The sequence below is a fragment of the Haliotis rubra genome, unplaced genomic scaffold (assembly GCF_003918875.1).
Source record: "Haliotis rubra isolate DU_JTF1 unplaced genomic scaffold, ASM391887v1 Scf313, whole genome shotgun sequence".
NCBI classification, from domain to species: Eukaryota; Metazoa; Mollusca; class Gastropoda; order Lepetellida; family Haliotidae; genus Haliotis; species Haliotis rubra.
Genome location: NW_025766984.1, coordinates 616,310 through 630,405, shown reverse-complemented (window position 1 = coordinate 630,405; position 14,096 = coordinate 616,310). Strand labels below are relative to the sequence as shown.

Below are 14,096 nucleotides of genomic sequence, written 5' to 3'. Positions count from 1 at the left end.
TTGTGTTTAAAGGTAACGACAGTGATTTAGTATTCAAGCGTTCCCTCCCTTTTAATATGTCGATTACATAACGCTTACAAATATTACCTGTCAACAGATTACAGGGTCCATTACACCTGACCAGGATTAAGGCGCCAAGTCGAGCGTGCTACTTTAAGGCCTGTCTAATCTAGACCCTTGTCTCGGGTAGCTTGTCACGTGATAGCAACGAAGTCTCTAATGGTCTAACGAAACACGAACCAATTTAGGAAAGATTAAAATATCAAAAGGGAACAGGACAAGTGCAAACAAAGCTAGGAGGTCCGAGTAACCAGAGTTGCGTATGAATAATACAAGATTTACCGGTCGGCCTTTGCATAGCAACCACCGTTAGCTTGACTGACAACCAGCCTGCTATGTACAACTGTGGTATATTTCACAGCGCTATTCACGACTGGTTGTAAGCCAGTCACTCGACTAAATCGCCTTGGGTGGATTTTATCGACTTGTATAGTGGAAGGAATCAGAGAGTTTAGTGCAGCACGTGAACATTCGGAACCAGATATCTTGGAGAACTTGGTCGAGACACACAACAAAATCTTTCGCGTTAATCAGACCCACACAAAAAGTGTAACTGAAGAAACTTTCGAGGTTTCTGGAGATTTTGAGTGCGGAAAATACATCGGAGTGTATCCGATTTTCAGATTTGTTCAAACATGTCTGCCTCCCCATCCTCCCCCCGCCGATCCAAGTCTCGGATGAACAAGCTCTACCGCACCCCGCCTACTCCGCCACCCCAGGAGCTGCTGGGAAAGGAACATACGTTTGTTCTGGACTGTAATGCAGTCAGCAGTATATCCAGTGACTATTCTAAAGCCAACCCTAAACTAGGGCCCGTGGTTCCCCCGTACAACTCCCAGAAGGACGGCCACGTCGCACCTTACTTCAAGTTCCATGGAGTTGAGAGGACGCTACGGAGGACCGGCCAGGTGAGCTATGTCATCACAAATACTGACCAGCGTTACATAGCATCTCTCTTGCTGTGTATTGTTAAATAATGTTTAAAATGACCATGTACTACATATATATGTCAGGTATTTATCTATGCCTACCCATGCCGTCTTTTCTCTTTTCTTTTTTTATGGACTCCGAGGTTTTCTTAAGTTTGTAGAAAGAGGAAATTTGATTTAGCAACAGGCAAAACAAACCGCAATCCTATGAATGTATTGTGACTGAATATCACCAACGACAATGATTGTATGAACTATACGGATTTGCAAAATGATCAACTGCTGTGTTGTCGTCTAACGCAATAAATAGGGAAAGTCACATCCCAATTCGTATTTGTATACAGGTGCTACTGGTAGAGGGCGTTACCCCTTTCGTACCCCTGGTGTCATGACATTCTTGCACAGGGCCCTATATAGTGATAAGACCCCGCAGTGACACTACATACCTTGATGGCAGTTTTTAGCGTTATAAGCCCCTGTGCGTGTATATATAGTGATAAGACCCCGCTAGTGACACCACATACCTTGATGGCAGTTTTTAGCGTTACAAGCCCCTGTGCATTTACATAGTTTTACACCCAATGAAATCTGTTTTGGAGGAAAATGTACACTAATTATAGACTGGCCTCGATGTTTTATATGATCACTTGAACCTTAAATCTCAAATGGGGAATAGAAACATCACAGGAACAATTTAATACCTTCTGAATTAATATAAGTTTAAATTTATTATTCTTCCATTATTTCACTTTAGTGTGTTACTGACTGCCCGTACAGAGATGAGATTAGTTCATTGTCAGTCCAACATTCCATTACAGCCAAGCCAGCGAGTCGAACATGTGTTTGTGTATATGTGCGGTTTAGCCCGCTTGTGACAACGACGCCGTGTACGTGATAGGATATTTAGTTTCAACCATTAATCAACCCGTGTAAGTAAGATCAGCCACCTGGGCCTAGATTGTCGAAGCTCTCTTAGCTCTAAGATAGGCGTAACTGCCATACACTAGCATTAACTTACGACTATCTTAGCGCTAAGAGAGCTTCGAAAATCTAGGCCCTGGCTTCCACATGACCATCATGCCATTGCATGACTACCACAGTTCAAGTAGGTCCAAAACCACTGAATCACATCTGACTCTGGTCGTCCATGACACAACAACCTGTTCTACAAATGTACACAGTCAATGTTGGAGACCTTACAACGCTATGTTGACCATGTTGTGCTGTAATAAGACTGTGCAAGACGTGATTATCATCAGTAGTGTTATTTCATATGATTGACGGGTTCTTTACAAACATAGGGCTCAGATATAATGCAGGGGTCAACAGTAGTTTAGCATACCTCGACCCTGTGTTATTGCAACCGGCTTCAAGGACTTGAGTTGCAGTGTACGTCTGACCTGTTCAATGGTTTGTCTTTTAGAAGATAAAACCTTCGAATAACAATTGTGTTCCGTTATTGACCTTGTTGTCGACAGTCTTACAGCATATACTTTGTGAGCCGAGAAGGTATGTTGATAACATTGACATTGATGGATGAATGGTTATACAAGTCAAACTGCCCAGCTTGAAATTATTGAAATCAATTCTGAAAGAATGAACTCATGCACTTTGATTCTCACTATCTTCGATGTGATTTGTAAATATATAATACTGTTAAAAACAACAAGCTGTGATTCTGATATCAACCGTTTGGAAGGCATCATCTCAAAAACTTTGGACATAGATCATTCAAATGTGCAGCACCAACCCTGTGGAAACAGTCTTCCTTCACCCATCAAACATGCTTCATCTTTAGAAGCATTCAAATCGGGACTCAAAACCTACCTCTTCAAAAAAGCCTACAACCTATAACTGCCAAATATTCTGATGTTCGTTTTGACGAACTGTCATATCTTCCTCATCAACTCGAGTGACTCTTTTATATGTAGCACTTTGAGCATGCTCTGGATGAGCGATGGCGCACAAGAAATATCCATTTATTATTATTATTATTATCCGGTGTCCATGAAAGGTCATACTTTAATTGGTTTCAGATTTAAATCGTAAGAAAGTGCGTCGACAATACTGAAAGCAGTCTGTTAAATGCCAGTCCTGTTCGATCACCCGTTAAGCGTGACCTTGGCTGTTGTATACATATGTATATCATATGGTGGTGCCTCTTGGTGCCTGTTGTATACATATGTACATCGTATAATGGTTCCTCTTGTAGCAGACTATCAGGTGTCGTCCCCTATCCATGCCCTGGGTTGGTGCTGCCTCAACAGTCTATTCAGTTCAGTTCCAGATGTATGGTCTTTAGACGGGTACACGTCAATGGCGGCATTCAGTCCGTGTTTGGGGAGTGAAAGGGCACGGATTAACGTGTATTTAAGACTCTGTATGTGATCAAATATCTTCAGATGTCAACAAGGTTCTTGAACTTACACGGCTCGATGACTTCCAATGACAGCACGCCTGAACACGAAACCTGGAAGGGAAAAGTGACCTCTCTGTCTCATGCAATTCACGAGATTTCCTACTGTACATAAACGTAGTTTATTGGTGTCCAGTGGTGCTTCTGTCAATATGCGTGTGTAAGGTTGGGCAGCCTGTGAAAACAGCTTGTCATAAAGCTATACATGCACAAGTAATGAGGTGTCTGTAAATTCCTGTACCATGGGCCGATGACCTGAGTCTAGATGTTGAAACAAACAATAAATATGTGAATATAGAGGGCACTCAGGTAGGCAGACTTTTCTTCATCACTTTATTAATTGTTAATTGGCTTCACGTGAATGCTCATGTAGGAACTAAACTCTTTTTGTTCAACGATCGGTCACGTTAACCACTACCCTACCCCAAGGCACGAAAAGAGAGAAGAATAACCATACAATTGCACCTTTGGGCACTTGAGTATTGTTGAGTATTTTTTGTATTTTTCAAGCTACATTCTCAGTGACAAACTGAAACAATCAAATTCAGAATGAATCCCAACACAGTTAACCCTACGTCCCTGTCATAATACTCGCCACCTTCTCCTGATTTTATTGTTTTATTGACTGTGTACAACTGTGTCAGTGGGAGACAGACACTGAAGCTGACAGGAACACAGACACGCAACCAGACATGCTCTGGCATTGATCGTGTCAGACACGGCAGAAAGTCAAAGGGGGCTCCATCGATTTTCACAGAAACAAATTTACTGGTATCAATAATAGAACATAGCTAACAAACAACATCAAACATCCTATGAATTCGTAAAGTGTGTACCCCTTGCAACATATGTGACGAAAATGGAATAGAAATCTTTAAGAGAGAAAGAACATCAAGTGTAATCAAGAAAAAAAGGGTTGACACGTATATATACTGAAGGAAGAAAATAAGGGATCACATGAAAGCACAAGTGTTTCTTTATTTGTTTCCAGGTTTCTTCACAAGCTATGCGATACAAAGCTTTTGAAGAAACCGGGACAAAAATAAAGGAAAACTTGTTTTCATGTGATCCCTTATTTTTCTTCCTTCAGTATATTAATACATGTAATAAGATACGTGAACAGTGGCTCAGCATTTGAAAACTGCCTTTTTGTATAAGTGGGTGAGTGTAATTCCCGTACTGGATTAAGCAAGCAATGTCGTTTAGCAGAGAATAATGCAATATACATGCAAACAGTCATGACATGTTATATACCGATATATCTAAACGTAAAGGTTCACGGTTGTATATTTACAGCTCTCCCTGATATATAGTGCCAGGAACATATGTTATGTATGCACATATACACTGCCGTCAGCTACAGACACAGCGAACTGTAGCTATAAGAAAGTACATGCATTCCTGGCGAACAGGTTATAGCCTACAGTTAGGGTTGATCTGTGTAAGAGATAAGCGTTCACGAGACTAAAACCTTTTTACAAAACAAAGGTAAACGAAGGTAATCTATTTTGTTGTATTCAGGACAAGATTTAGACCATGACATCGATCTGAGCAACATGTTCGGCAACTTCAAGCAGTAGACAGTTTTTGTAACCTTTGTTCTCAGTTGTATAAGTGCAAATGTTTCAGCATCAACACAGGAAAACATCAATAAAACAAGTAGCCTGTTTACTGTTGGCGGTTCATGAGGAGTCAGTGATTCAGTGAGTGAGTCGGTGAATAGGCAGAAACAGTATCCGACCTACAGTTCCACCGAGAAGCCATAGAGTTGTCATGGTGACAGTGTGCATGGGAAATTAAAGACATCAACCTTCCTTCTCCCACTCGGAGAAAGTGAAAATGATCCATATATTCCGTCAATAAGGAATGTTATTTTCTGTTACAACAAAAACTGCAAAGTTTAAGAAAAATCTATTTTGTTGGCGATATACGTTAGAATTTAGTTTTGTTCACGGGGTTACAATCCGGGTAAGGACCGACAGGCCTACAGACCAGATAAAGTGATGACTGACACTATGATCAAAGGGCCTCAGCCGTTGGGTCACGGTGACCCAAACCCAGCTAGGTGGCACTGTACGACCAGCCTCCCATCCTATTGGTCAACGGCAATTTCATATTCGGGAGATAAATGTACACAAGACAATATGACAAGACGGGTAACTTCAACTTTCAAATAATCAGCTCTTTTGTGGTACAATCGGGCATGTTCTTTCTACCATGATTTCAAAGAACGTCATACGACATTTGCTCAAACGTTGTTTAATGTTTTATGTGTGTACATTTAATTCCCCAGTAAGGCTTTCAAAACATGCATGGTAAATATGACATTTCCAAATCTGGCGAATCGGTAACCAAAATCATGTACGATCAGAACCGTACCATGAACTATAACTGTCTATATATAGAATATGAGTGGTTTAGAACAATACACATTCCATAAAAACAATGAAGCTGAGTCCGATCAGACAGATATTCATTATGTTTAGGAACCTTTAAAAACTTTACACAGGCTTTAATGGAGATTTATCACATCAAGACGTTTAAACCAATATCATCGACACTACAAATCGAAATACTTTAAATGACTCTAATCCTAAGCACATTCGATCTGTTCTTAGCTTATCGATCCTTTCAAATCCACAACTGTGTTAGGCAGACAAACGGGGCTACAGTCCCATGTTGAGGTAGACCCAGGTGTCGACCCCGGGTATTGTATTGACACCAAGTCACTTGAAGACACGGGATTACCTCCCCCACTGAGCTGCCGCCATGGTGAGACGAGAGAAAAAATCGACTTGAGAGATTAGATTGCGGATATTGCAGGTGGACGCTGGAACGTCGTGCGTGATGAGGGCAATTTTGACGGCAGTAACGTGATAAATTAAGGGGACGTCTCATTTTGTCTGTTTAATTATATGAGTGGCAGGTACGTAAACAAATATGTTCAGTTATCTTTGAAGATCTCCTTTCACTATTATTGTCAGTACATTCGGTGTTTATACATAGTGCCACAATTGCAAGTTATATGAGGAAAACAATAACAAAAGACATTTTCTGCTTTAAATTAAGAAACATAACCAACTTGCATGTATACAGATTTATGACTTTATGAAAAAATTACACCGCTTTGAAGTCCTTAATCCCCTGGGATGATGGCAACGATAGGTTGAAGAAACTGAAAATGCAATCATGTTTCCAGGTGATCATGTCGATGGGGTGAGCAAAACATTTTATTGGGATCATTATTGATATGAAAATATTTTGGATCTGACTTGTGCTGTTGATATTTGGAATACTGACGATAACTTTACAAACAGATTGGGTGATCTTTGACTTCTTTTGAGTGGTATGCCTGTAACTAAGTACATAGTGCTTACGGAACATACGTCATAAATGTTCAACTGGAAACATTTGGGTCAAGAATTTGTCAACGTACGTTTCTGAAACTATATGTTACTGTGTATTGTGAATGTCTGGATAAACATGATACATGATCATATCCAATCATCAGTGTTCATACAACAGGACACTGAATATCGATTCAGCCTCTTGATGTCAGGATATAGAGCAAACACATTATTTAAGAGATACTATATACTCAGAGCTGGCGTTAATTAGGCAAGAATGGGATTGAACGCACTGACGACAATTGCACTCACATAGCGGCGTGCATGAATTGTGTATGTACTTTGGTGTGGGGCTGTGTGTACTAGTCCGGACTTACACAGGCTGTACAGTGCTAGTCCACTGAGATATCATCGCACAGTTTATCAAGGATGCCTCACTAAGAGATAAACATGAACGCCTACCGAGTGAACGCCAGGCAGGGTAGCAATAAATACCACCTTACGCGTCTTTGGTTTGACCCAGTATCAAACCCCGGACTTCCGGTCTCGAGATGGACGATCTGTCCACAAGGTCATGGAGGAGGTCTGGAGTTACACATGGTCAGAGTCTGGAGTGGCACATCTATGCTAGGCAATCACATGAACATATGTAAGGGTGTGTACTTGATTCTCGGGTATTACAAGCAGTGACTGTAAGAGTGTGTGAGTGCATGTTAGAATAACGGAAAAGACGAGCCAGTGGTTGAGTTCATGGTCAGCTGTAGGTCATACACGCATGGCCAAGAGTGAACTCTCGATCGTGCCCTCACAGGCATTGGACACAAGGGACCTGTTCTTTGTAGATATAAACACGTACACTAGACTAGCTAGTAAGTATATTAGTGCTCATTTAATGGATCATGTAATACACACCGTCAATAGTTTTAGAAAGGCATTTAAACACATTGGCTGTTAACAAAATAGGCTTAAAATTAACCTAACAAATACCAATCCGTTCTAACCAGTTATCGTATCCGACACTGCGATATTTCCCTAACTGGTTACTGACCTAACACTGGATCTACATGTTAAGAAAAACACTAATTCTGGTCTCGTAGCTTATCTCGTTGAGCGTTAACGCAATCTGCTGCCATAAATATTCAAAAAGCTTCCATCTGTTTGTCCTAGACAATGATTTAACTCTGTCCATGAGGCTGTGTACGATATAGGTCGGTTGTTTTGTTTTTTCCCCATGCAAGTGTCTGGTGTGTGATAACTGTACGCAGATACAAACCCGGAAATATTCGTATGAAACCAGCACGCAATGTTAATGTGAAACTCAGTAATTGGTACTTGACTGTTGCTAGTCAGAAAATGAGACCGCCCCTAGAGCGAGATCCTTCTGAGTCCTTGTTAAGTGAGGCAGTGGCCCGCCACTTATCTCAGGTCAGTGCGACATACAGTCCTCGTCTGTCAACCCAGGTGAGACAGTGCATCTGTGTCAGCTCGACTTGTAGATTAACAACTAGTCTCTGAAATGAACATATTGTACTGAAAAAAAGTTCATAGTAAAACAAATATTAAAAAAATGAAAAGGACCCCTGATACTTTCTTCATGCCTGAAGCCAGAGACCATCTATTATATGGTCTCTGCTGAAGCTGAGGAAATCTAGACTTGCCACATTTTCTAGACTTGCGTGGCCTTTCTTGGATATATTTGCTTCAGGGTCTGTACGACAGACTACTCGACTTGACACACTTGAGTTCAGACAACACCTAGGTCACAAATGACAGTCGAGACGTTGTGTCCAGATCATAATATAGTTAAATAGTGAGGAAATGTATGTTGTTTGATGACGCAGTCTGCAATATGCCATCTATGTATGTAAATAACACGGTACGGATGTGGGCCAGACATCCCAGTGACTGATATTATGAACAAAGTTTAACGCCATCCGGGTATGACAGCGTACAAGCAGCAAAGTCATAGAGCTAGACAACCATTTAGACATGGCATATATCCAACATCCGGGTTAGAAGTGGTCATCAGTAACCCATGCTTGTCGTAAGAAGTGCGACTAACTGGATCAGGTGGTCAGGCTCGCTGACTCGGTTGACGCATGTCATCGTAAGCTATTTGTGTAGATCGATGCTCATGCTTTTGATCACAGGAATGTCTGGTCCAGACTCGATTATTTACAGACCACCGCCATGCAGCTGGAGTGAGTGAGTTTAGTTTTACGCTGCACTCAGCAATATTCCAGCTATATGGCGGCGGTCTGTAAATAATCGAGTCTGGACCAGACAATCCAGTGATCAAAAGCATGAGCATCGCAATTGGGAATCGACGACATGTGTCAACCAAGTCAGCAAGGGCTGACCACCCGATCCCGTTAGTCGCCTCTTACGACAAACATGGGTTACTGAAGATCAATATTCTAACCCGGGCCTTCACGGGTGCCGTACAGCTGGAATATTGCTGAGTGCGACATTAAACAACACAACAACAACAACCAATATCGGTTGCTAGGGGACAATTGTAACTAGGAATCGCTGTTGAGTTTTCAATAGTGTGCGTCTTTGTTGTTTACCGAGCACGCGGCGATACTACAGCCTTCTCACGGCGGTTTGTAAATTGTCAAGTCTTGACCAGACAAACAGGCGATTGATATTAAGAACACCGTTCCCTGCTATAGGGACACGATGACAATCAGTCGAGTCAACGACGGACCTCTCTACAACATACAGTTGAGTTTTAGGGCCTATTCTAACAATCTTCACTGGGAAGTTTCGTAATTAATCTAGAGTTAGTATGATTTTACGCCGCTTTTAAAAATATTCCAGCACTATCACGGCGGGGGGACACTAGAAACGGGCCTCACACAATGTATCATGTGGATAATCGAACCCGGGTCTTCGGCATGACGAGCGAACGCATAACCACTAGGCTATCTCATCACCCCTGATTAATGTAGAGAGTTTTGTGATACTGCTGAAATGAGACAAGAGACGTATGAATTCAGTTCTATATTAACTCGCCTTGCTAACGCCAAAATGAACCTCCAGTATATTGTTGACCGTCGACTGTCCTTCCGTCCATCGTCCTCCGTTAATACACGACGAAGAAAGGTTATCAAGCATAAATGTTTTGATATATTGTTTGGAATCTGTTAAATATTGATTAAACAGGGAAACTACAAATACCCGCTTTAGCGTGTAATAGGGATGGGTATTATAGACTACAAATTAAGAAAAATCATGAAAGTGTTTATCAAATCACGGATTCGTATATAGAAACAATTTCATCGTGTTTTTCGTGTATCACTATTGGTGTCTACTATCTTCCAGGAAACACCTGGGACTTCCATTGACGGTCAGGTCATGGATTATTTCCACGAGAAGGGAGCTGGCTACCAATACCTGTCCATGAGGAACCAGTCTGGCGCTGGTCAGTATATAATCATTTATCACCTTACATCTACATGTACATGAGTTACATGTAATACACAAGATAACGTACCATTAATAATCTTCTAACTTCATGTTTCTTTGAATACATAATACACTGCCAGACAAAAGAAAGTATTCACTCATGTTTGATTTGAACACATAATACACTGCCGGACAAAAGAACGTATTCACTCATGTTTGATTTGAACACATAATACACTGCCGGACAAAAGAAAGTATTCACTCATGTTTGATTTGAACACATAAAACACTGCCGGACAGAAGAAAGTATTCACCCATTTAAACACATAATTCACTGCCGGTCAAAACGTATTCACTCGTGTTTGATTTGAACACATCATACACTGTCGGTCAAAAGAAAGTATTCACCCATAATAAACTGATGACATATTCCTTCTTTCCAGGTCATTCACCAGATGTAGTTAACGGGCATGCGCAGTTCATGCAAGGGGTGAAACCTGTAGTCGGATACAATGGGAAATACGGTTTCCGTAGGAATACACCTTGGCTTCGGCAATATCCGTCACCTTTCGGAACAGCCTCCCGATCCCCGACACAGTAGAGGAACAGACTGACCACGCGTCTTCTGTGATGACTTCATCAGATATTTCCATGAACGCCAAGGGAGCCTACTCTCTTTGACATTTTGAGCAATACCTGCCGACTTAAGTCCCAGGAGGTGATTCCAAGTGTCTAAGCTGATGTGATATGAAACAGTTGCTCAAATATCAGATATTTTCGATTAGACGTTTTAGTTAATGTTGATTTCACGGATGCCCATCTCGCAGTCTGACACTTCGTGAGGTTTGGGAAAGAACATCTTGTGTCTTTCCGAGGGCTATATAAAGTGTATACTACAACCAGTATTATCCCACAGGGGTGTAAAACAGTCACATATGCGAGGCTGAACACAATAATCAAAATACGGATCGGGGCATTGGGGATAGTGCCACGTTTTTCCTTGTCATTTCAAACCACATCTGAATCTTCTGTAATCGTCTTTGCAGACAACAGAGATATAGCATACTTAATTGACCTTAAGTGGGAGTCTCCCTGTTGAAAATTGGTCAAGCCCGCCTATTGCTTCTGTGACAAGTGTTACAATCACAAATATTCAAAGGTGCAGGCTATTGGTTAATTCAAAAAGAGGCTTGCATGCCAATCGGAGGCTTCTATGTACATGTTGAACCACAGAACTGTTGTCTTTCAGTGTCTACAGCCATTCCTTTCCCTCTGCAGTAAATACTGCGTACTATTCTATTGTGTTTGTATCTAGGATTAATTACGTGTTTACTTATATGCCACCACATATGGAGCTGTGGGTCGCTAGATGATACAGTGTTGTATATTTATATGTTTTCAACTGTAAATCCATGTACCCTTTGTTATTTGTCATTAAACTGTAGACATGTGATGGGTGAAGTGTTGTCAGATTGGACTCAACTTTTTACTTTTGATCATTTACGGTAGGCCAGGCATTGACAGATTTGTATTCGGTTAAATTACCATTATACCCTTTTGGCATACGGAATTGGCGCAACGTAACCCCACATTACAGTTATATACTCCCAGGCAAAACTAGTGTGTGAGTTTAGTTTTACGCCGCACTAAGCAATATTCCAGCTAAATGGCAGCGGTCTGTAAATAATCAAGTCTGGACTAGACAATCCAGTGATCAACAACATCAGCATCGATCTGCGCAACTGGGATACGATGACATGTGTCAACCAAGTCAGCGAGCCTGACCACCCGGTCCCGTTAGTTGCCTGTTACGACAAGCATGGGTTACTGAAGATCAATATTGTAACCCAGGCAAAACATATACACATGCTGAAACAAATAATGAACCATTTGTGGGTGACGATGTATACTGAAGGACAAAAGAAACGTCGTTATATTGGAAATGACATTTAATATCAATGGGGTATTTGAACCTACTATATTTAAATATACACCGGAATCTCGATTTCAATGTTGTGTTTGTGCGAACTCTTCCCTTTCCACAAACAAAAACTTCAATCTCAAACAATACTTTTGGGGGCAATACAGGCTATACAAGCACGATTCATGTTTTCCTCAAACTTTACTTCCGGTGTATATTTAAAAAAAGTAGGTTCAAATACGCCATTGATACTTAAATGGCATTTCCCATATTACGACCTTTCTTTTGCCTTTCAGTATAGTTCATGCTGGTCTCACAATCGATATATTTCATCTTAGCGACGCCTGTAATTTTGGGGTCAAATCAATTTGCAAGAATATGCTTTCTTTTGCACGACAGTTTATGAGTGCACCGAAGCCCTTAACTCCATACAGACATGTCACCCGACTCTCCGTATACAGAATGTAAAGCAGCTTTAGATGGTCGTAAATCCCATACTTTAACATAGACTTACGACTGTCGTTGCGCTACGATCGCTTTGAGGAACGGGGCCCTGCAGAGGAGCCTTCTAAGGGTATAATAGACTCCACTTGCACATCACTAATAAGCGTGATGTTATGGCTACAGAGGAGCTAAAGGATCCTACAATCCTTCTTTTGAAGAGTAGTGTACTAATTCGGGGCGGCTTTTATATGGCAAACTACGGAGCCGGGAATCTGCTACAACAGTTCACCACATCCATGTACACTGACACAATTGCATGCGTGTGGACGGATTCTTTTTAAGTAATCGATTTTAGTCATTGACTGTGTTAGGCAAGCAGCTTTCGTGGAAACCATGGTAAATATAATAGTGACATTTTATGTTTTTATGTTCGTTGTCCACTTGATATAACAATCATACAAAGAAGACATACCCGTGAGGATGTCGAGTTACCACTGAAGGGGATGTGGTTGTCAGGCTCTACTACGTAGCTGGCTGAGGGGGGTCGTGACGTAATCATGTAGATGGATGCCTATGATTTGCCCTGTCTGAAAGTATCACCCTTACTACATCATGGAAGGACATTTTATTCACAGATGTTTGAGAGAAAATGAATTAATAGCACATGGATTCTCAAAAAACTCAAATAATTGGCTTAAATTTTGGCAATCTCAGAAAAGAAGTTCAAATGTGTCAAATGTCCAAACTTTTGATATTTCAACTTAACACACCATTTCCCTCTCGAAACACTTATGGAACATCTTTGTTTCTTTATCCACGGAGCATGAGAGACTACGTGCGGAGGCCATAGGCCTGGTATCATCTTTATATACATAAGGTTAATTTGTACAAAGTATCCAACCTGAATGCAAATATCATCTGAAGGTTAATGAGAAAACAAGGTATGAAATGCTGGACATCTTCATAGGTGACACCTGGGTGAAATTTGCGGATTGGATCTTTAGGTAAGGTGTAAGCATCCCCACGGGTACCAGTTGCATGTTCCACCCACCTACCTACCTACCAACTTTGATATGTTCTTTCTACATGTCACGTGTTCTTGCCTACAGCGCACAGGTCAGAAAGAGTTTCAACAGCATTGGCCTTGGAGAGATGGATGGGAGAAGTCTAAGTCATTAATGGTCGAGTGACTTCGATTTAACACTGCTTTGAACGGTATTTCAAATATATCTTCAGATATCATCACCAGAACGTAATCATTCTTCAAAAGACCCACTGTTAATGATGTGGAATTCTGAATTTTAAACATACATCCGAGTTCCCTGTTGCCGTTGATTCATCATCTTACGGTCTCAATACCCAGCGATCTGTTGTGGGATAGAGACATGCTACAGTTCAGGGAACACATTTTATGCTTCATATGTAAAAGTATTTTTACATTCGCTAAATTTCATACACACACATTTTGCACAACAGCCTCGACCGCATTTCAAAATTAAAATTGACCTTTTTCGACAAAGCGTAAGGGGTCTGATCATCTGTTTATAGCACAGTACAGATGGTTCTTA

At 41.0% G+C, this 14,096-nt stretch overlaps 1 protein-coding gene across 1 annotated transcript; it reads left to right on the top strand.

Annotated features, from left to right (window-relative positions):
• The first annotated feature begins 209 nt into the window (after positions 1–209).
• Positions 210–11,616, top strand: LOC124283322 (uncharacterized protein C17orf98-like). Its single transcript, XM_046719357.1, has 3 exons — positions 210–968; positions 10,080–10,179; positions 10,607–11,616. Exons 1-3 carry the CDS (start codon positions 696–698, stop codon positions 10,762–10,764), a joined length of 531 nt encoding a protein of 176 aa, XP_046575313.1. The 5' UTR covers positions 210–695; the 3' UTR covers positions 10,765–11,616.
• Positions 11,617–14,096: the final 2,480 nt, after the last annotated feature.

Excerpts from the sequence above, each read along its gene's own strand:
- LOC124283322 (XM_046719357.1), top strand. The coding sequence starts at position 696 with ATGTCTGCCTCCCCATCCTCCCCCCGCCGATCCAAGTCTCGGATGAAC. Across the intron at positions 969-10,079 it reads CGCTACGGAGGACCGGCCAG|GAAACACCTGGGACTTCCAT; the intron begins GTGAGCTATGTC and ends ACTATCTTCCAG. Across the intron at positions 10,180-10,606 it reads GAGGAACCAGTCTGGCGCTG|GTCATTCACCAGATGTAGTT; the intron begins GTCAGTATATAA and ends CCTTCTTTCCAG.